General features: G+C 34.7%; 1 protein-coding gene across 1 annotated transcript in view; it reads left to right on the top strand.

Moving 5' to 3' along the window:
• The window catches only part of LOC150101107 (laminin subunit alpha lam-3-like), a 789,889-nt gene that overhangs the window by 223,461 nt on the left and 543,316 nt on the right, over positions 1 to 23,112 (top strand). Inside the window, exons 16-17 of the mRNA XM_090402236.1 lie at positions 4,993 to 5,104; positions 16,770 to 16,883. Coding sequence (XP_090258362.1) covers positions 4,993 to 5,104; positions 16,770 to 16,883 — 226 coding nt within the window. The remainder of the gene's footprint in view (positions 1 to 4,992; positions 5,105 to 16,769; positions 16,884 to 23,112) is intronic.

The raw sequence follows: 23,112 nt of genomic DNA, 5'->3' as shown, positions 1-23,112 counted from the left end.
ACATACAATTCTCAAGAAGTGTGCTATACATACTTGAAGCAACCTGGAATAAAGATATCTTCCCCCTTCATGTATAAAGTGCAGTGTCCTGTCATGGTCAAACAACTTGTTTCACTTAAACCAAATTGATATCATAATAGAGCAGCTAGTCCTATCTGAATAGTTTGGTATGTCTGTCAAAGCTTGTATTTTGTAGCCAATTTATGTTTGGCAGGATTTTGCAGTTTCCAGGAAAGAAAATGCTTTTTCACCTTTAGTTGAAAAGCTCTAATAATGGTTCCTCATGCGAGAGGTAGAATTCAAACCAGGTCTTCCTGAGTAGAGGCATTACTGATATTATTATTACACAAACATCTCCTGGAGTTAAGACTCATCAAGGACTATCAACTGAGCTACACAAGCTCTGTAGTAAAATTAAGGGTGCATCTTAACTGATAGCTGGTTGTGAAGGCTTCACATGCAGACCTTTGTTTGCTTATGCCAGATTAAAATATTGATAAAATCAAGAATATAATTTCTTGTTAAGCATATATATATATATATATATATATATATATATATATATATATATATATATATATATATATATATATATAATAATGTAGTGGTTTTCTTTGTGAAAAACAAGACTTTAGGTAAAGGACTTAAAACTATACTTCTACACCAAGTTTAAGTTTTACAAAAATAGTAGCTTATTCTGCACTTTTAACTTGTAATAGTATCATTTTAATGCTCTAAGATTCTTGGTTTTAAAAATAGCTCTAGTCTGCATCTCATTCTTTCAATATTGGTATGCATTAATGTTCTAGGATCTTAAGAATAGCATCTGGCACATAACTTGTACCATGCAGTAGTTCGATCATGTTCTTCCATAGCATACCAAAACATTAGAATTCTAGTTACATTCTCATTGTTCTTCCACTGTGGACATAATTTATCAATTTTTTATTAATGTTATTCATGTGGATAAGTTTTTATTCAGATTCCAGAGGTTTTTTTTTTTTTTCTAAATGGATTTGTTGTAATTTTTTAAACTATCTTTTGTAAATTGGTGTTTGCTGTCTTAAAATCTGATTAGTTGTCAGCTAATTTGACCAATCCATAATGGTCTGATTAGTTGTCAGCTAATTTGACCAATCCATAATGGTCTGATTAGCTTACTGGATGCATTTACTTCTCAGAGCAGCCTTGATATGGAGACTGAAAAGTTGCAAAGTTTTAAAGGTGGAAGTGAAATTTGGACAATGAAACAAAATGATACGCAAAGATTAATTGTAGCTGAAATGAAATTTGTGAGAAAAACAGCAAAATACGACATATTTGATCATAAATGAAGGAAAAATTAAGCCAAGAACCATTAATAGAGAACATAAAGAAAATAATCAAAATCAGATGGATCATGCTAAAAGAATGTAAATAGAAAGACTGCCCAAACAAATATCTCATTATAAACCATCAGTTAAAAGATCATTGTGGCCAAAAAAAGGGTGGCCATTGAAGAGACTTGCTGATGGCTTCTAAGGCTGGAACAGGCACAATAGGCCTAAATCCTTTAAGTGCATGATAATGATGAAAGTTCTATTCCTTTCAACTTTTCAGATTTTATAAACTCTTTAAAATGCACAACATCAGTGCTTTACTGGATTTCTCTACCATCTTCAGAGAAGGTGAGACAAATGCAGAAATAATAACTAGTCAACCTATGGAACTACTTGCGTATTAGTTTGGCCCACTCAGACCTTTTGAATATAGAAACTATATTCTAAAGGTCTGAGTGGATTTTTTTTTAAAATGCAGGTGTGATTATGCTATTCGAGACTCTTGGTTTTCTTAACTTCTATAACAAATAAAACACAGGGTATATTTCTACCTACAATATTTATGACTTTAAACAAGGTAGAAATTGAACACTGGCAAAATGGTGTTTCCCAGTGTTCAATATTTCTCCCTGAAATGTCTAATGCCCTGGAAGTTCTAATGTCTATTATTATTCTGATAACAATCTCGCTTATAACACAGTTCAACACAATTTTTGCTGACTTTTATATGAGACTTGTTCTTTTTTACTAATTTGGGTGTGCTGATTTCAAATATCAAACCCATTTTTCTCTATCATGTCAGGTTTTTCCTCTATGGCATTTTCATTTTTTTTTTTTTTTTTTTTTGCTAATTTGTAAGTTTTTGATAGTTTTAAGGAGGCAGTACTATTTAGAGGATCAAAAAAATCGATTTTTTAATATTATTTTCTGAAAGTATGTACTTTTTAAAAATCTGTTCCTAACTTTTTATCAAGAAATTCGAAAAATTCCCGAAGATATAGCCTATTATTCAAAGCGGTGCACAGATCAGAATCGGAGCGCTCACCGCTCTCGCTTATTAGTAAACGAATAAATGCGTAAGAACCTGCAATGGCACGTACTGGCGCTTTGAATGCGAGAGAGGCCAATAATTAGATACATAACTACTTAACAATATTCATTAAAAATTACAAGAATATTTATAAAAAAATAACAGTTTTACTTACACATGAGTTTCAGGGAATAAATTTTTGTTTGTAGCAATTTCTGCTGTGTGTTCTGTTTTGGCAATCCCTTTGAATACTCCAACAGTAGTCGGCCATCATGTGAGAATCCCATCTTCCTTGGTACCGATCTTCCATAGTTTTAAATTCTTGATGAAATCTTTCTCCTTGTTCATCGCTTACAGCACCTAAATTTTCAGGAAATCTATCAAGATGACTGTATAGGAAATGAAGCTTTATGCTCATGTTGCAACCTAGGCGCTGGAAATTTTCAAGCATTGTTTCCACTAGATCTTTGTAATTGCACGCTTTTTTGTTTCCAAGAAAATTATTCGCACCCATCATAAATGAAGTCCAGGCCTCTTTCTCAATTTCGTTCATAGATGATGAAATTTGGGTCTCTCATTAAAGTTCTAATTTGCAGTCCATAAAATACACCGGCTTTAATTTTTTCATAACTAAGTCGTGGAAATTTTTCACATATGTATTGGAAACAGTCACCTTTTAAATCTAAAGCTTTAACATACTGCTTCATAAGACCTAGTTTGATGTGTAAAGGGTGGAAAAATGATTTTTTCTCTGTCGATTAAAGGTTGATTTATAACATTCTGTTCTCCAACATTTAAGGGTATTCTAAGAGGCCAATGTTTCTGACTCCAGTTTTGGTTTCTAGCTCGACTATCTCCCAGAAGCATAGAAAACACGGAAACTTTGTATATCCTCTTGGAAAACCAAGTAAAAAGTTCACCATTTTAAGATCCACACAGATGATCCAGTTATGGTCTGTATATTTTAATAACTTCAGAACCTTTTTAATGTCCTCATATGTTTCCTTTAAGTGGACCGAATAGCCAATAGGAATTGAACCATATACATTCCCATTGTGTAGTAAGACACACTTGAGACTCTGCTTGAACTGTTGATAAATAAAAGCCACTCATTTGGATGATATTGTACAACACTCATTTCAGTTAGTAAACCTGACACATTTTTACAGTAAACAAACCCACACTCATGTTTAAAATATTGTACAAGGTTACTTTCCCTGCTACGATAAAAAGTTATCTTCATATCTTGCTCCAGTAAGTTTTTTCATTTAATCTTGAAGCTAACAATTGTGATGATTCCTTTGATAGGCCCAAATCTCTTACTAAGTCATTCAATTCCGCTTGAGTAAAACATTGTGGTCCAGAACTAGAAATTAAATTTTCATTGTCTAAATCAACATCCGGGTCTTGGTCCTCGAGAACATCTGGCATATCCCGATCATGCTCGTTCTCAAGTAAAGGAAGTCCTTCATAAATTGGCACGGCTATTTCATTGGAATGAGCAACTGGCCGAATTGCTGAGTCAAGATTTGGATACACAATTTTTTTCTTATTCTTCTTATTATAAAGAAGTCTGAACTAAACAAAAATAGCAATCATCTACGTGATTTTTCGGTTCACACCAAATCATTGGAATGCCAAAAGCTAATTTTTGGCGTTTTCCCTTGCTCCACTGTCATAAATTTTCTACACATGACTCACACACTTTATTTGGAGCCCATGAATTGTCCTGATTTGCAATTTTTACGTCAAAGTATGCAAAGTACACTTTCTTAATGAAATCAGTGATATTTGTCCTTTGACTGGGAACAGTAAAGCTGCCACAAATGTAGCAGAAGGAATCTACACTATTGACACATTTTCGAGTGGTAGACATGATGTATTTTCTTCACTGCCGACTAACATGCAATTAACAAGACAAAAAAAAAAAAACCAGAGACTTTATTGAAACGCTATAAGCGCTCATCATACTTTCACGATCGATTAACGATTGACTGATTTCGATCGTTCTTTGTCCGCTATGATGCATATAGCATTCATTTGTTTTAGGCAGTTGTCATCGCCTACTTTTCATCACCTAAATGTATTAGGTCGGTTATCGGCCTCTCTTGCATTCAAAGCACCAGTACATGCCGTTGCAGGTTCTTATGCATTTATTCATTTACTAACAAGCGAGAGCAGTGAGCGCTCTGATTCTGATCTGCGTACTGCTTTGAATAATAGGCTATATCTTCGGTGATTTTTCGAATTTCTTGATAAAAAGTTAGGAACAGATTTTTAAAATTACATACTTTCAGAAAATAATATTAAAAAATCGATTTTTTTGATCCTCTAAATAGTACTGCCTCCTTAAAACTATCAAAAACTTACAAATTAGCAAAAAGAAATGCCATAGAGGAAAAACCTGACATGATAGAGAAAAATGGGTTTGATATTTGAAATCAGCGCACCCAAATTAATAAAAAAACAAGTGTCAGATCATAATCAGCAGAAAAAAAATTTTTTTTTGCTGGCCAATGTAATTATTCTGATAACAATAAGTTAATCAGAGGTATTCAACAGAGGTATAATATTTCAATAAACAATAACAGTTGTATTTATATTTCTGTCTTCAAAATTTAGTTTAATATACTACAATTTCAGCCTTCATAATGTGGGAATGGAAACTGCCTCAAATGAATCAGGAAGTTTAAAACGACTAGAAGGAGTGGAAAAATGTAAATGTCCTCCTGGATATTCTGGATTGTCTTGTGAAGTGAGTAAAACGATAAATATAGGTGCTGTGTTAAAGTATTTATGTCTCACTATAACTTTTTCAGTTGTTTCATAATTAATACTTTTTTTTTTTAGTTGCATGTGAAGTAGAAAACTTTTGTTTCAAGACTTAATAAAATCACAGTACTGGCAAAAAGTCATGGTTTTACAAGAACACAGAAAAAAAGTTATTACTAATATCCCCATATTTTTCTGCATGTGAATGCAGAAAAAAAAAAGAAGAAAGAAATGAAATTCATGTAAAATGCAAATTAAATAATCATATATAATCTATTTGATGATGCCTTTAGATATCACGAGAGGTTTTTGCTATATCCTGAATATGAGGGGCATTCTCAAAGTAAGGCTTCTGCTATGATAATTCCCCACTCACGGATGTTAATGAAACAAAAAATAAAAGATAGTGCAGTTGTCTGTTTTATTTTTATACATGCTTTCTCAACATAACCACCCTTCCTACCTTTTCTTTCTTGTGTAACAGACTTTCAAAGATGTCACAGCAAAACTCTTCAGATTGTTTTTTGCAACCATTTTTTTTTCAGTTTATATTGACCTGTTTGTCATTTTCAAAATGGATACCTTCAAGATGTCTACAGTCTAGGTAGGTATATTTCCATGTTCAAATTTCTGTAGTTATTGCAATAATTCACGTTGAACTTTTTAATTCAAAAACTTCACGAAACTGCACTGAAAATAAATAATTTACTGAACTAAATTATTTACAAGCTTGATGTTTCACTCAGGCTGGCATCATTAAAGGCTTTAACATATTCACATCAAGACGATCATGTAGTAGCTCTCTCACTATCACCCTAGTTATCTGACAGGGCAAGAGAAAATGCTGTGCCTGTGGAAAGTTCTCTTACATTTTGGTAGATGCACTATGTATTGTAATGATTGTTTAATTGTAAACAAAACTTCATAGAGGGAGAGGGGAACTATGTGTTTATTTTAGAATACATTGAAAAACAATAACGAAGGGGAATGCTATATATGGTGTTCATGTCTTATTTTTAATGGTATTAACAACATCAAATGAAACTATTTTATAAAAAGATGTTTTATTCACTTGCTTATATTTTGCTGAATTTCAAATTAGCATTATCAGAGCACAACACAGCATATATATGCAACAGTGAGTAAGTGAAACAATAAGATTATAATGGACAAAAGATCTCAAGTCCTGTTTTGGCACCCTCTAATGTAAAAAATAAAATAAAATAAAAAACATTACACATTTCCATATTACAGCTATATGGAAGCTGCTCTTACAATAACAGTCTCCCAAATTTTTGACAAATTAATGCAACCATATTTGTTTAGGTTAGGAGAATTATTCAAAGCCATGGCTGACTCAAAAAATAATCCTTCAGATCTATAACTGCTTCTAAACAGCACATTCATTTTCTTCCATCTAATCCTACATGAAAGGATATCCAACGCATGCTCTGCTAGTCCTGACTTGCTATAGTAATAGTAGCGAATATATTTTTTATGTTCTTCCAGGCAGATGTTAACTGATCTTCCTGTTTGCCCATAGTAGGCCAAGTCACAAGGGAACTTCATACACTCCAGGGTGTGCTAGAGGGTGAAGTTTATTCTTAGGTGAACAGATCAGAGTTGCTAGTTTAACATGAGGTTTGAATGCTCCCACATAGCTGTAATTTTTTTTTACAATATTAGAGGACACCAAAATAGGACTTTAGGTCTTTTGTCCAGTACAAATATATTGTTTCACTTACTTACTGTCACGTATACATGTGTTGTGCTCTGATGATGCTGATTTGAAATTCAACAAAATATAAGCAAGTGAATAAAACATCTTTTTATAAAATAGTTTGTTTGGTGTTGTTAATACTGTTAAAAATAAGTCGTGAATAACATCAACACCTAAGTTTATATGCTAGATTATATTTGGTTGATATATTTGAATTATTCAAGGTGTAAATATATAAATATGTACCATCATTAATAAACCATGTGAGAATGGGAAATGTAAAGGAAAGAACAAGTGTGAGTAAAAATACTTTCATTACTGGCAAACAAATTATTATTAATTAACATTTGTGATATTATATGTGTGTCCTGTAAGTTGCTGGGTGCAGTGAATGCATGTGATCCTATAATATACATGCATAAATGAATTTATGATGGAATAATTAAAAAAAAATCTCTTTTCCTCTCCTTGTATGCAGAGGGGTAGAGATTTAACTAACCAATAATAAACAGCTGCTGTATACATTTGGTAGTTCAGTAAATAATTATAGGGAGGGGCTAATCTGATGAACTATTTAATAATGTTGATCAGGCAATTCCTTTAGGCTGGAATACATGTGAGTGGATTGGAGCAGCAAATTATCTTGTAAATTTTGTTGTGCTTGTTATGTGTATTTATTTCTCTGTTTGATTTATATTTCACTTCGTTTTCTAAGCATGGTCTTTTGTTTGCATTTTATCAGGATAGTATACATTTTACGCAGTAATAGGATACATAATATCCAATTATTATCGGAATTATCCATGCTTTTGTGAATCCTACATTTATTACTTTTTTTTTATTATTGTCAGCAGCTCTTTTGTCATATCAATAGATTTTTCACATGCAGATACTTCTTATAATACATAGAATTATTCATTTTTATTCAGAAATTATAAATGTTTACTACGAAGACCTTTTTTTCCTATGTTCCTATACATGAAGAACATTTTCTTGCTTCTGCAGAATCAGAGACATTCATATTGGAAAAACAATCCCCTCCCACAGACTGTTCTGCATGAATGCAAGTAAAACAGATTTATTGCAGCCCCAAATATAACAACTAACTAAACACATTTCTAGCATCCTCTTGCAAGTTTTCTATTCCAGAAATACATATAACAGCTGATTATAATACGGTCATTAGATATGGAAGGCACACAATTCTCTTCTTCTTCTTTGGTGCATCAATCTGAAGATTGGTAATTATAGCAGCACATCATAACATCCTGTCTTGTGACCTCCTTTTTATCTCTTCATAACTCTTAGCGCCAGTTAGCATCATTATGTTATTTATATATGAAATTCTTGGTCTACCCTGTGGCCTCTTTCCTTCCTTCCACAACCCCTCCTCCATTATTTCTGTAATCAGTGTCATCATCATCATCAAATTCCTGACATGTACCCTTAAGGGGTGTACAGGATATGATAGTATTACATAAAAAATTTACATCATTACTAACTTCCTATCTACAATTTTCCTCCAAATCAGTCTGTTACTTGTCAAGACTCCAACATTATCAGATCTTATATTTCTATTTTCTAAGGCACATTGTACTGTATCATTCCATCTATATCTTGGTCTTCCTCTGGGTCGTTTTCCTGCCAACCTGGCAGAGAACACTTGTTTTGCTAATCTTTCCTTGCCCATTCTGTTTAAGTGACCATACCAGCTGAGATTAACTCTGCTAATGCATTCCTGGATGCTGGCAATGTCAAGTTCTTTCCTAATATCCTCGTTTTTAATATGATATTGCCATTGATGCCATCTGTTCACGCCTCTAATCTTTCTCAGGACTCTCATATCTGCGGTCTCTAGTGTTTGGCCAAGTGTTTTACTTCTGACGCAACTCTCAGATCCATAAGTTAAAACTGGTTTGAACACTGTCTTGTATACAGCTAATTTAGTGTTCCGACTAATTTCTCTCTTATTCCATATGAATTTATTCAATTGACTGCCTACCATACCAGCTTTGTTGATTCTGTTGTCTATTTCCATATTTAATTTACCATCTTCAGTAAAAATCGTGCCTAAGTAGCTGAAATGTTTTGCTTGTTCCACAGGTTCCCCGTTCACAACACAGTCATTTTCAACAATTCTACCTATTTTCATTGTCTTTGTCTTTTTATTGCTGACCTTCATACCTTATCTATTACAACAGTTATTCAATTTAGTCAGGGAATCTTGCAAACTTGTAGCAGATTTATTTAGAAGTATAACATCGTCTGCATAAAGCAAAGAGCTGACATTAACATCTCCAATTCTGATATCATGCTTAATACCACTTTCCTTCATAATGTGATCCATATAGATAATGAATAACAGAGGGGATAATGTACATCCTTGTCTCACACCAGATTTAACATTAAACCATCTTTCTGTACTTCCTTCAATTCTAACTGCTGACTCACAACTCAAATAAAGACTAAGTATTGCTTGATATAATGCTTCATTGACACCATATAACTATAGCGTATTGAATAGCTTCTCTCTCTTGGCACCTTGTCATATGCCTTTTCCAGATCGACAAAACTTAAATACAGATCTTTGTTATATTCCCATGCATTTCCCATTCAGGCCAAATAGATCCTGAAAGCCTCTATTTGGCCTGAATCCAGCTTGTTCTTCACCAAGCTTTTCTTCCACAAATCTTCTCAACTGTTTCTCAAGTATACTTGCATAGATCTTGCCAGGAACACTCAGTAGGGAAATACCTCTGTAATTCTCACATTCAGTTTTATTTCCCTTTTTATAGATGGGTACTATGAGAGCTCTACTCCAATCATTGGGAATTCGTCCCTCTGTCCAGGCTTTCTGAACTCAGTCTCCTATGCCTCAAATAGTGTCCAATTAGGCTTTTTCTTCTCTTATTGATGTGTTTCATTAATGACCGCTCTTCATGAACTATATTCAGAACTTATTCAATACTTTTCCTTTCTGTCCAACTAATTTTTATCATCTTTCTCCAGCACCAAAGTTTAAATGCCTCCAACTTTTTGATGTCTTGTTTTGTTAGAGTCCAGGCCTCACAACCATATAATGCAGTGCTCCATTTGTATGTTTTCACTAGCCATTTTTTGAGCTGGGTGCTAAGTCCTTTACTGGTAGAAATGTTTCTTTTGTTATAGAATGCACACACACAATTCATGTAGTGCAAAAAGATCAATATGAGAATATATATATATATAATCTGAAATCAGTTTCAGATACGTTTGAGATATTCAACATCATCCAGACACTTCACAAATATTAATTTTACAAAGGAAATTCTATCAGAAAAGTTGCAACTAACATGCCATATAAACTTTGTGAAAATGCAGCCATTCTACATGGAAGTGGCATGCATGCACACATGCAGACACTGCCGGCATGAATGTGTTAGCAATACACAGACAATATGGAAACCAAAAAGTGAACTAGTACAACATTCCTTGGAGGAAACCCATTTCATCAGATTTGGAAAAGCCAGGCTACTTCATGAATTTCAGTTTAAATCAGAGACAGCAGCACAAGTTCTAAAATCTATTTAACTGCAACAGAACTCAAGGTGTGTGATCTTGCATATATTTTGTGCCCTGCCCTATCATCCCATTAAGATTAATAATAGAAATTACCATTGAGAGTGTTGTGGTTCTTTCTTGTTCTGGAGGTCATTTCATTCCCTATCTTTGCTGACTGTGTTAAAGCATCTCTGATAAATGCTAACTTGAGCTGGTAAAACGTTGGCTTATAAATAATTAATTTTAGTCAGTAAATTATTTATTTGCACTCCAGTTTCAAGTAGCTTTGGGTTCAGAAACTTCAGAATGATGAAGTTTAGAAAATAAGCAAAGTATGATGGAGCAAAATGCATGTCATAAGTAGAATGTTCTACTTTGCTCTGATCTCTTTAATATTTGTTGAAGTGAACATACTCATGTACAGCTTTGCATTGTCATGTTACAAATGCTATGGCTGTTACTTGGCACAAAAAACATTAATTCATTGTTTCAACTTTCTCAAGGTTTCACATAACTTTGTAAATTTATTGTTACTTTTCATCATGCATTCCTGGTGAATTGACATTTTTTCTGCCCCAAAAGGCAGTCACCATGTGCACCATCCAGCAGAAGGTTGAGCTTTGAACTTTCCAGCCCTCAATGAGGTAGGGTTGTGATATTCCGTAGACTGGATTTTCATTTCTGACTCATCCTAATAGAGCTAAATATCGCCTGTAGTCACAATTTTGTGAAGAAAGCATTGCTCTCCCTTTGATAATGTTGAAACACTTGGCAACAAACTTCCACTCTCATCTGTTTCATTTTCTAATCAGATGATGGGACACCAAACGTGTATTTTGTTTGTTTTTAGCCTGTGTCTTCCCCACTTCTGGGTAAAGGCCTCTCCCATTGTGGGAGGGTTGGGACTACTTCTCCCATGGTGACTCATTCCATCTTGGGAGAGTGTATATATAGTTGTATACAGCAAGATTTGAACCTGTAGCCTTTTGGCCGGAGAGTAGGTACACTAATCACTTGACTGACCAGGCTGGCATGTGTACTTAATTGTAGCCCAATTTTGGAACTCAATCTGGTTGACTCATGCTAATGTAATATTCAGTTTCAGTGATTTCTGACTTATTTGCTGATTTTCTCTTCCAGATATACTCTAGATTGCTAGTTCTTTTCTTAGTGACTCAGACCTAAACCTTGTCCAAGATTCCCTTACTACAGAACATACTTCAACCAATCAGTCTTAGACTTGTGTCATTTAGTGTCATGATGGTGCTCTTATGAAATTTCTGAAATAATTCTAACTGGAATGATGGCCTTTATCATCATTCTTCTCAAAGATTCCCAACTGCTACCCCTTCATGTGAGGCTCCTGTTCGTGACAGAGGGACTTCCCAGTGATAGTACAGGCCCTTTTTGTTTTTATTATTTTTCTATGCTTTTCTTCCCATAATCTTCACTCAACATGAGTCTTTTTTACTATCCTATCATCCAGACTACCATCATTTGGACTGGAACCTTGCTTCCATATTCACCATGCAGTGCAATCTGTGGACATCCAGAAAGGGGAATTCTGATAGTCTTGCACTATTTTGCCTCTGCTTCTGCAAAGATGACCAGACCTGAATGGGCAGCCACAATCAGTCAGCTAGTGGACATTGCCTGCAAGGGGCAATGCTTTCAAAACACATCAAGCATAAGCATCCTTTGTGTTTTGAAATTTTAGAACATTTCAACAATTTTTTGAATTAGTGAATTGTGATAGATGTGAGTACATAGTACATTTGAGGCCAAGGGGATGCAAGAGAGTGATATGAATGATATATGGCAAATTAGCATAATGAATGTATCCCAAGTAATTATTATAGGTGACTTCAACTATGGGGGCATAGATTGAAAGGAAGAAAGTTCACATAGAGGGAAGGAAATCGTATTTATGAACTTGCTAAAGGACATAAATAATTAAAAATTACAAAATCAATCCCATAACAAACTCAGTAATCAAATATAGGAAAAACTGGCTAGATCATATAGCAGGAATGCAGAGAGAGAAAGGCTACCAAAAAAGATCCTAATATGTAATCCTAGAGGAACAAGGAATAGGGGACAACCAAGAAGAAGAAGATGGACTGAGTCTGGAACAGGCCACATGGCTTAGAGCCTGGATAGGAAGACTACGACGATGGCTAAAGAACATTTATTTCTAAATAGCATGTAATGAATGGGACTATGGATTCAAGAGTGCTGGATCTGGTAAAGCATCAGAGGATCTGTCTATAACAAAGTGTCCACATTGCCTCTGATTAGGGATCATCAGGCTTAATTCAAGATGCTTCTAAAAATGAGGAATTTTCAGTGAAAAGGAAGTGGGAGGTAGGGTGCATATGGAACTACGAAGCATGTGAATATGACAGGCTTAGGAGATACCTTGAAGTAGTGCCATGGCATAGGAATCTGCAAGGGAAGGATGCTAGTTGTACATAGGAGCAAGTCAATGGTGTTTAATATTTATTTATTTAGCGTTTAGCTAAGAAGAATACATGCATATGCTACTGCACACAAAAAAAAAAAAAAAACCCACATACAAGACAACAAAATGCATAAAAGAATACAATAGTGTGAAGTAACACAGTAGTCATATATACATATAAAAATATACAAATAAGCATGAAATTAAAATTGAATGTCAAATGTGATATGATATGTTGTATAGTTTGGTTATCCTCACCACGTTCACAAGATAAGTTTGGTCTTATCCCCCCAAGAAAATAAGGAAGCTCCGCACCTACCATGGTTGGTGCGAACCCTGATGGAGGGTTGTTTGAGTTAACGACAGTCTACCAGATTACCGGGGCTTTGGCAGTCCATTCCGTCTGCCATGCTATTGTTGCATCATAGCCCTCAGTGACAAGTTGTTGTGCCGTTATAATAGGCAGGTGTCTTGACTTAAGCCTCTGGGATCTAAAGCTGTGAATATCAGAGTATATAGGAAGTAGTGGATTCTGGCAATTTTGTTATATTCACAAATCAGGTTGTCTTGGTATCGTAGTTGTGGTGGTTGTATGTGGCTCAGAACTGGTAGCCACTATGATGGAGTTATCTTTATTGTTCCAGAAATGATACGCATTGTCTGATTCAACACAGTATCAATTAATTTAACATGTGCACTCTTCAGCCAGACAGCTGAGCAGTATTGCAGTTAAGTAGATGAGGCCCAGAGCAGATGTCCTTAATGTGGGAGCACAAACCACACAGGTTGTTCTGGCAAGTTTATCCAGTATGTTATTTCTAGTTCTGAGTTTGGCAGCAATATTGGAGAGGTGTCTATTAAAAGAGAAAGTTCTGTCCAGATACTTTGGATTAAAATTGTGCGGTGGTATGTTCCCATTTAGTGGCACTCTTAAGATGTCTCGTGCCATGCTGTTGTTCAAATGGGAACAGCACGTTTCAGTCTTGGTAGTGCTTGGAATAAGATGCCACTTCTCAAAGATGTGGTTTAGCTCCTCTAGGTCATTAGTTAGTATGTGCTCTATAGTACAGAAGTTCTGGTGTTGGAATGTGATGCATAAATCATCAGCACATGCGAATTTTCTAGACGTTGTCCATGGAAGGTCAGAAATATACAAATTGAAAAGTACAGGGGCCAGAACTGACCCTTGTGGGAGTCCATTGTTAAGTTTTCTTGGCTTGCTCATATCATCACCTAGAAGTACCTGTATTGTTCTATTAGATAGAATAGTGTTGATCAGATGGGTCATTTTTTTACATTTCAGTATTTTAAAGCGCTTATAGATCATGCTGTTCTACAATGGTGTTTGATGGAGTAAGTTTTAAAAGAGGTATACCGTGAGTAGACATATCGATACAAAATTAATAACGGAAAAAACTCACGTACAAAGATTATTTAATAGTATAATTTTTGCCTGTGTGTCACAGGCATCTTCAGCACAAAGATGTACTGAAGATGCCTGTGACACACAGGCGAAAATTATACTATTAAATAATCTTTGTATGTGAGTTTTTTCCATTATTAATTTTGTATCGGTGTTTGATGGAGGCTGTATCAGAGTGTATTCTCAATGTCAAGAGGATAAATCAGTTAGGATTTAGCTGGATGAGTAGTATCATTACAGAAGCTACAAAAAAGAGTGTCAGTATAAGACTAGATTTTTCTTTTGGAGAGTAGTGAATTAGTGGATGGATTGCCATGGTCTCTTGTATTTTATTGGTGAATGTGTTCAGAGAGAGAGAGAGAGAGTTAAGATAGGTAGTGTGTGATTAGATTTAGACTGGACCTCCTACATTGATTCTTCTGACTCCATGGAGGTGCCTTAACAATAATAATAATTGTTTACCTAGTTCTGATGCATCCACAAAAAAAAAAAAAGTATAAGTAATGCTGGTGAATTTCTTTGAATCTAAAAAAAAAGAAATGTACACATTTCAATAATAATTGAACAAGTCAGAAAAAAGTGTCTGTTTTGCACACTGATTTAATTTTCATTATCTTTTTGAATTAAAATGCAATGGATAATTATGTTTATAAGTGTATACTTATTTTTTGAGTTGGCTTTCAAAAACTACATTTTGCATTTAATTTCTTGTTAAATTTTGTTAAAGTTACAAAAGAGAGTAGTAAATAAAAGGATAAAAAGTAAGTTTTTTGAATGGAGAGTGGTTGGAGCATGGAATGCATTAGAGGGTGGTGAACATGCAGACAATGGATGAGTTTAAGGGTGTGGTATGATAGACTTTGTGTTGACCTTCCATGATTAGTCTTGTGACTCCACGAAGGTCAGGAAAATGATAACAATAATTTCAATTAAATCAATCAATAATTTAAATTAAAGATGCCAAGAAATTATATTTTTGGTTTAATCCTCTATCCAAGTGTAAGCAAACAAAGTTTGCACATGAAGTTACTTCACAACTGGGCTACTTGTATATAGAGGCTAATGGCTTCACATCAGTTGGCTTAGTATCCCCATAATGCAACACACACACATATCCTTATGGACATGTCTAATGCTATGCATTGGGGGGGGGGGAAGGGACACTATGCAGACTAGTTTTAATCTTTGAGGTGAAAAAGTAAAGGGTTGCTCATCATAGGCTTAGAGTAGAGGGGTGCAAGAGAGCCTGATAGTATTAGGAGAAAGACCGATAGATAACATGAGTGATAGAGAAAAGGCCTCATCATATCATCATATAGCCAAAGGCCATCAATTTTCCTTTTTCACCAATCTCATATAGATGAACAACCAAAAGACCAGTTGAAACTAAAGTGCAAAGATGACTGATACCCAGGTGGTTAGCCCTGTGTGGGTTAACTGCCTTGAGTTGGCCTTCTCTGCCTGGGATTGTTCTCCAGTCATCCCCACAATTGACTATAAGATCACATTGAATTAAGAGGATGACACTATTTAAAAACCTCTCATAGCAAGAATAGACAGAATTTTATCTCTCCCTGGTGGATATTGCACAATGTATTTATTGCTAATATATGTTGAACATTTTTAGTAGCTTTACTTGGAAATTTATTTAAAATATAAGCCAGTTATTGCCAGAATTTTTTTTAAGAGCGGGTTGATTTCGTTTTGTGTACTAAATACTTAAGTCTTAATAATCATGTTTGTTTTTTGAGGGGTAGTAATATGTATCTCTGAAGATATTATCTAGTATTGAGTTGGTTTTCCGTAGACCACGAAGTTGAGGTTATCATCTTGTTATTGGATGCTGTAAATGTTCAAGAAAAGCAACATTTTTATACTTTCCACGGTAAATTTTCCAGCCTGGTTGGTCGAGTGGATAGCTTATCCGCTCTCCAGCCAAAAGGCTGCAGTTTCGAATCCCACTGTGGGCATGGATGTTTGTGATTATCTGTGGAAATACCAGTGATGGTCAGCAGTAGATGGCATTGCAGTAGTTGCAGTCATTTGGTGATTGAATGGTGGAGATGGAGTTGTAGAGCAGGTGTCCTCCCTTGATGAGTCCTTGGACTCCCTGGAGGTGTCAAATAATAATAATAATAATTTGTGGGTGTAATTGATTTTCTCTTCAATTAAATCAATGGTAGTTTATGAATTAGGCAGATCACAAAATTGTTATTGATATTAGCCAAATAGTGGATCAAGATTCTTTCATAGAATTTTAACCCATATTCAGTTTAAGAATGTGTAGGATCTTCAAATTCCTCCACCAAATGTAAGAATATCAATCTGCTACACTGAAGCAAATTAAAAATGTTAGAAATATTAAAATTTTTAAAAAAATGTAAAAATTGCACAAAATAGGTTGTTGTGATATATGAAATTTGATGTAGTATGTTAGATGTACAATAATAATAATAATATTTTTGCAAGTTTTGTTAATCAGCTCTGAATGGTGTTTTTAATAGTTATGTGCACCAGGATACCGTCGCATAGCCAGCAGCCTTCCTGGAGGCGTATGTGAACGTTGTGATTGTTACAATCATGCTGAATCATGTGATCCCATTACAGGACAGTGTCTGGTAAGTTATAAAGATTTTTCATAATGGAACATGAATTCAGCTTTATTCAGAAATGGCTGTGATCTAAAGAAATAATTTGTTAGAATATTTGCAAATATTAAAAAAGCTGACTATGCAAGCAGAATATAATAATTATATATTTAGTTTAATCCTTTATCCAAGTGTAAGCAAACAAAGTTTGCGCTTGAAGTATCTTCAGGACTGGGGCAACTCGTGGTAAAGGTGGTATAAGTTCTCATCACTTACCTTAGTTTCTCCCATAATGCAAAGCACATCTCCTTGCTGACATGTATAATGCTATGAATTAAGGGAAGGGTCACTACCCAGACTGGTTTCGACCTTTATTGAGGTCTCATCAGTGGGAGCCAGACCCACTGGTGCTGATACCAAGGTGGAAGTAATGGAGAAGTCATATTTACCTATACGAGTCACCAAAAGGTGTCTCACCTTATTATTAAATTACTCTGGCTTAGAGAAAGATGTTGGAAGTTTTTTCACTTGGTTAGACTATACATTATATATTTAATTTAATCCTTTATCCAAGTGTAAGCAAACAAAGTTTGCACCTGAAGTATCTTCAGGACTGGGGCAACTCTTGATAAAGGTGGACTAAGCTCTCATCACTTGCCTTAGTATCTCCCATAATGCAAAGCACATCTCCTTGCAGACATGCATAATCCTATGCATTAAGTTCAGGTGCAAACTTTGTTTACTTACACTTAGATAAAGGATTAAACTAAATATGTGATTTATAGTGTAACCAAGTGAAAAAACTTCCAACAGAATATAATAATAATTATTTATTTATTAATGTTTATATATATATATATATATATATATATATATTAAAGAATAGTACATAAGAGATGATGAACTGTAAGAAAGGAAGTTAAAATAATAATAATAAAAAAGTTCTAAAAGAATGACTTTTGTGAAGATATATATGGTCATTTTGGGCATTCAGGTTGCCAATTTAACTGAGAGCGCAGTTTACTGAATGTGAAATTAGATAGTGCTCTTCTAGACATCAGTTTGACACTCTAATCTGTTCGCTGGCTTGAGATCACTATGTGTATCTCTGTATACATATATTTACTGTAAAGATATAAAAATATTAACAGTTAAAATATTGTTACTGTACAGTGTTTTGTATTATGTGGAGTACTATCACATTAGCATGGATTCTTTTAAAAATTGAGACTTAATAGGAAGAATTCATCATAAAATATTATTACCAGAATCGCTTGTGTTTAATTTAAATGTCTTTATTTGTAAAATTTTTGTCTAAATTTCATAGCCATTGTCAATACAGTTATAGGAAAACACAAAAAAGAGAACATCAGTTCAATTGAAAGTATGTGATATTATGTGCACTATCGGCTGCAGGAGAATAGCTCCATCTGCATTAATAGATATTCAAAATAAATTACAATAAAATAATTTAGTTAATAAATTATTTTTAAATATAAAAATAATTTAATTACTTAAAAAATTAATTACAAATTAAGGAACACATGAATTGAGTATTAGTCAGTATAACTTCTCTCAAACTTGAGCAAGTTTTAGGCAGTCGATTTGTTGGGATCTTTAAGTGAAATGTATTCTTGATGTACTTCAAGATGAATTTGTGTAGAACGAGCAGTTTGTCCCAATAACATAAACCACAAGAGCAGGGGATTATGTAAACTCCATCATAAGAAAGAGGAGGATATTTGTCTTTAAACAAAGAACTATTTATTATCAGAACTACCTTTATCTCTAATGGTTATAAAGCAAAAACTATTAAAAAAAATTAATAATTATGGCCATCATCCTAACCTGCCTCAAGAAGAAATTACCAGAATTTGAATTCCACATGTTAAAGGACTTTCAGGAAAAACGGCAAGACTACTTTGACAGATTAACTTACAAGCCTCTTTCCATCCTGTTTGCAAACTTAATACCTTCCTTATCTCACCTAAAGGCATTAGCTTGGGAGAATAGCATTCATGCATGACTTAGAAATCTTACAGCAAGTTTGTAGATTAATTGGTAATACACAACGCTACCATTATACTTCACTCAACAACTTCTGCAATTATCTTGAATGCCAAATTCCATCACCATCTGCTGCAAAAATTGGCATTATGCAAATTCTAAGAGACCCCAGCATACAAAATCTTCAGCAGTATAGACAAAAGAGCTAGAATACATCCATTTCATTCTACCAAAACATCTTCAACCAAACATTAGTTAATAAAATCTTACAGCAATCTCTATACCACAAATGAACAAGAAAATCAATTACAAAAGTGCATGGGATCAATGCCTGTTGTCTGATGCCATCTTGATAAGATTCTTCCACTGCATTCTAATTTGTGCAAGATGACTCAGTTTGTGTATAGAGTTTCCATACCATTTGACGATGTCATCGCCCCATTCTCTGTTTGGTCTTCCTCTTTTGTTCTTTCCTTCAATCATTCCAATGAGCAATGTTTTTAATTTTCTCTCATCATTCAGTCTACATATATGGCCAAATAGACGTAGTTTCCTTTTGATTATTTTCTGTATCAGGTTTTCTTTTGGTTGTATTTCTCTATAGATTTCCTCATTGTTCACTTTCTGGATCCATCTTATCCTCAAGATCTCATATCCTCCTTTCAGATTCTCTCAGGAGTACCCAGGCCTCACATCCATAGAGCATGCTGCTGAAGATACAGGTTTCCACAATGTGCAGTAGTGTGAATCTTTATAGCTCTGTTCTTCCATATTTTGTCTATGGCTTTTAAGATAGCTGTTGCTCTGGCTGTTCTAATTTTTACCTCTTTTTTTTTTGGGTCCAAGTCATGAATCATGTGACATCCAAGATAAGTGAAGTGTTCCATATTTTCCAGTTGAAATCCTTCAATGGTAACTTTGTTCAGTAACTCCTGCTGTCCAAATATCGTTGTTTTCATAGGTATTAAGAATGCATAGAAATGGAGGAAAGAGTACCACAAAGGAAATAAGAGGTGATTCTTTATATGTGGAATAGTTCTCAACATGTTATAGATATTTGGAGTAATTACTCTGAAAAATGATTAAATGAGATAAGTAATGATAGAATTATCATAACAATATTCAAGAAGATTGCAATTGGAAGTATATATATAATAGTTGAGGCAGGATGAAACTATCAAAAACCTGAAATGCAGAATGGCAGGTCTAAAATATGATGATATTAAAGTTTCACAACGTAATTTAGAAGGTTTGTTCAGAAAGTCCAGTGCACAAGTGATTTGAATAGAGTTGTTAATGTTCCAATTAATGAAGAATGAAAATAAAGCTAATATATATAGCAGAATGTCCTTGCTGAATTTTCAAGGATTATTTTGCAACTATATTAGTATATATCTTTTCTAGATAAGAAAAAAATGTTGAACAACTGGATTTAGGCCACATAGGAGTTACAAAGACTAGATTTTTACTTCGGAACCAATAATCAAGAAATTATAGGAATGCAATAAGAATCCCTATGAGTTTTGTTAATCTAAAAAAAAAAAAAAAAAAAGCACATGATAAAGTAGCAATGGCAAAATTGATTAAATCAATTGAAATGGATAAAATTGAGTATTGTGCAGTTATAAAATTCTTTGTAAAAGAAGTTTAACGCAAAAAACATTCATTTGAAGTTCGTAGAAATTTATGGGCAACCTTCTCCTTCATTATCGACAATTAACAAATGGGCTACCAAGTTTAAACGTGGCCGTACTAGCCTTGGAGATGATCCACGTGAAGGACGTCCAAAAAGTGTAACAACACTAGAAATCATTGATCAGTGCACGATACAGTATTGGATGACTGGCAAGTCAAAGTGCATGAAATTGCTGAGACTATAGGCATTTCAAAAGAACGTGTAAGATACATTTTGTACGAAGAATTGCAAATGGAAAAGCTTTGTGCAAGGATGGGTGCTGTGCAGATCAAAAATGCACACGCATGAAATTCTCTGAACAGTGCTTGGACTGTTCAGAGATTTTCAAGAACAGTTTTATTCTTGTTAAAACAAGAATAAAATTGATTTTGTGCATCAATTTATTACTATGTTTGAGACTTGGATTCACCAGTACACACCAAAATCCAGACAGCAGTCAAAACAGACAGAAGCCGGTTGTTCAGTGCCAAAGAAGACAAAATCGGTTCCATCAGCAGCAAAGGTCATGGCATCGGTGTTTTGGGATGCTAAAGGCATTTTGTTTATTAATTATCTTGGAAAGGGTAAAACAAGAACTAGGGAATATTATTCCAATCTTTTAAAGGACTAGATGAAAAAATTCCCGGTTTGCAGTAGAAAAAAAATCATCTTTCAACAGGACAATGCACCTGTCCATAAAGGTGTTTTGGCAATGAGAAAATTAAGGGACCTGCACTGAATTGTTGGAACATCCACCCTATTCCTCAGATTTGGCTACCTCTGACTGCTATCTCTTCCTTGTTGGTCAGCGTTTTTCTTCGAATCAAGAGGTGATTGCAGTGTAGAGGGGAATTTTGCAGATCTTACTGAGAACCACTACAGGGATGGGATAATGGTGTTGGAGCATCACTGGAATAAATGTATTATTAGTCTTAAGGGAGATTGTTAAAAAATAAAAATAACTTTGAAATTATAAATTCGTTTTTTTCATTGTTAGGGTGAGAACTTTTCAGACTACCCACATATTTATTTATTTATTTATTTAAGAGTAATATTAAGAGCAGTTATTTAAGAGTAATCAAATTAAACTTGGGCCATTATGGACTGGTGATTGCTCAATACAAACCTCTCCCAATCAAGTTATCCCTACTGTTAAATTGTGAATGAATACAATTCACTAAGGAATGTTTCATTCATAATTTGACAAGTTAAAACCCTTGAAAAGGATATGCTTGTATTTTAGTATAAGTTGTATATAGCCTGACAAATATTGGATACCGTAATTAGTGTAAAACTTCGTGTGTAGAGGCTTAAGTACTGTGAGGACATCATGTTGGCGGCTTAATGGATTTTTTTACAACACTCAAAAAGAATTAAAATAGAATTTAATACTTCCTATATTTCATCCTAGTCACTAGGACATCTACGGGGATTACAAAAACAATTAATGTAACATGCACACAAATATCATACAATACTAAGCCCAACCATGTGGGTGACACTAAAGTCCTATCTAGGTGGAGCGCCCTCTAAGGGCGGTAGTAGGTGGACTGGAATGTAAGGTGGGACCTCTGGCAATGAGTGTTTCCCAAATCTTCGGAAGCTTAATGCAACCACATTTATTAAGATTTGGTTGGTTTCTGAGAGCTGCTGCTGCATCTAAGAAAAGTCTTTCTTTCTTGAATTTGCTGTGGTGGAGCATGGTGGTTTTCTTCCATGATACCCTGTGGGTGGTGTCCAAAACATGGTCAGCCAAGCCTGAATGGCCATAGTTGTGCTTACAGATGTAAGACTTGTGTTCCTCCAGGCGGATGGATGCTGATCTGCCTGTCTGTCAAAAGTATACATGAACAGGGTACTTTGTAAACTCCAGGCAGAGAGAGAGGAGGGAACTGATCTTTCGTATAAAAGATAAGGGTAGCAAGTTTGCGGTGGGGCTTATATGCTGTGTGTAGGTTGTACTTTTTTAGTATCTTGGTTATTTTTTCAGATGTGCCACGGATGTAGGGTATGGTGATGGCATTTTTAAAATCTTGTTGATGAGAAGGATGGGGAAATAACTGATTATTTTTTTGATACTGTTTTTGCTGTAGCCATTGGAGAGGAAAGTGCTATGTTTCCTCTCCAATATGAGGGCGGTTCCACCAGAACAAAGATTGTGGGCTCTCTTGGTAAGATTCTTGGTAAAATTGGCATTTTGGAAACTTCCACACAGAGAGAATTTCAAAAAATAAAAAATAAACACGTCAAGAAATATAGCAACCTGGTTAAAGACATACCACAACCACAAATTCAACTGCTCCAGACAGTAGTAAACCTCTCTTCCAAAAGGCTCAACGACGATGCCGTCAGCACCCTTTGCCTCGGCCGTAATTTTGCAGTCGCTCCGAAGGAAGTGCCGATGCTTGATGTAATGGTTAACATCGAACGGGGGATCGGTAGCTTACCATCAGAGATAGCCAACAACATCAGACTTGATGTAGAAAACATCCTCGTTCATTCTTTGCCTCCAAAAAGTAACTTATCGTATGCCCAATGCATGGCTCACCTGAAACTACGGAAAGAAGAAAGTATCGT

The sequence above is a fragment of the Typopeltis vanoorti genome, chromosome 12 (genome assembly GCF_054136105.1).
Source record: "Typopeltis vanoorti isolate ZY-2024b chromosome 12, IOZ_Tvanoo_1.0, whole genome shotgun sequence".
NCBI classification, from domain to species: domain Eukaryota; kingdom Metazoa; phylum Arthropoda; class Arachnida; order Uropygi; family Thelyphonidae; genus Typopeltis; species Typopeltis vanoorti.
Note: the sequence above shows the minus strand (reverse complement) of the source record. Positions and strands in the feature narration are given on the sequence as shown.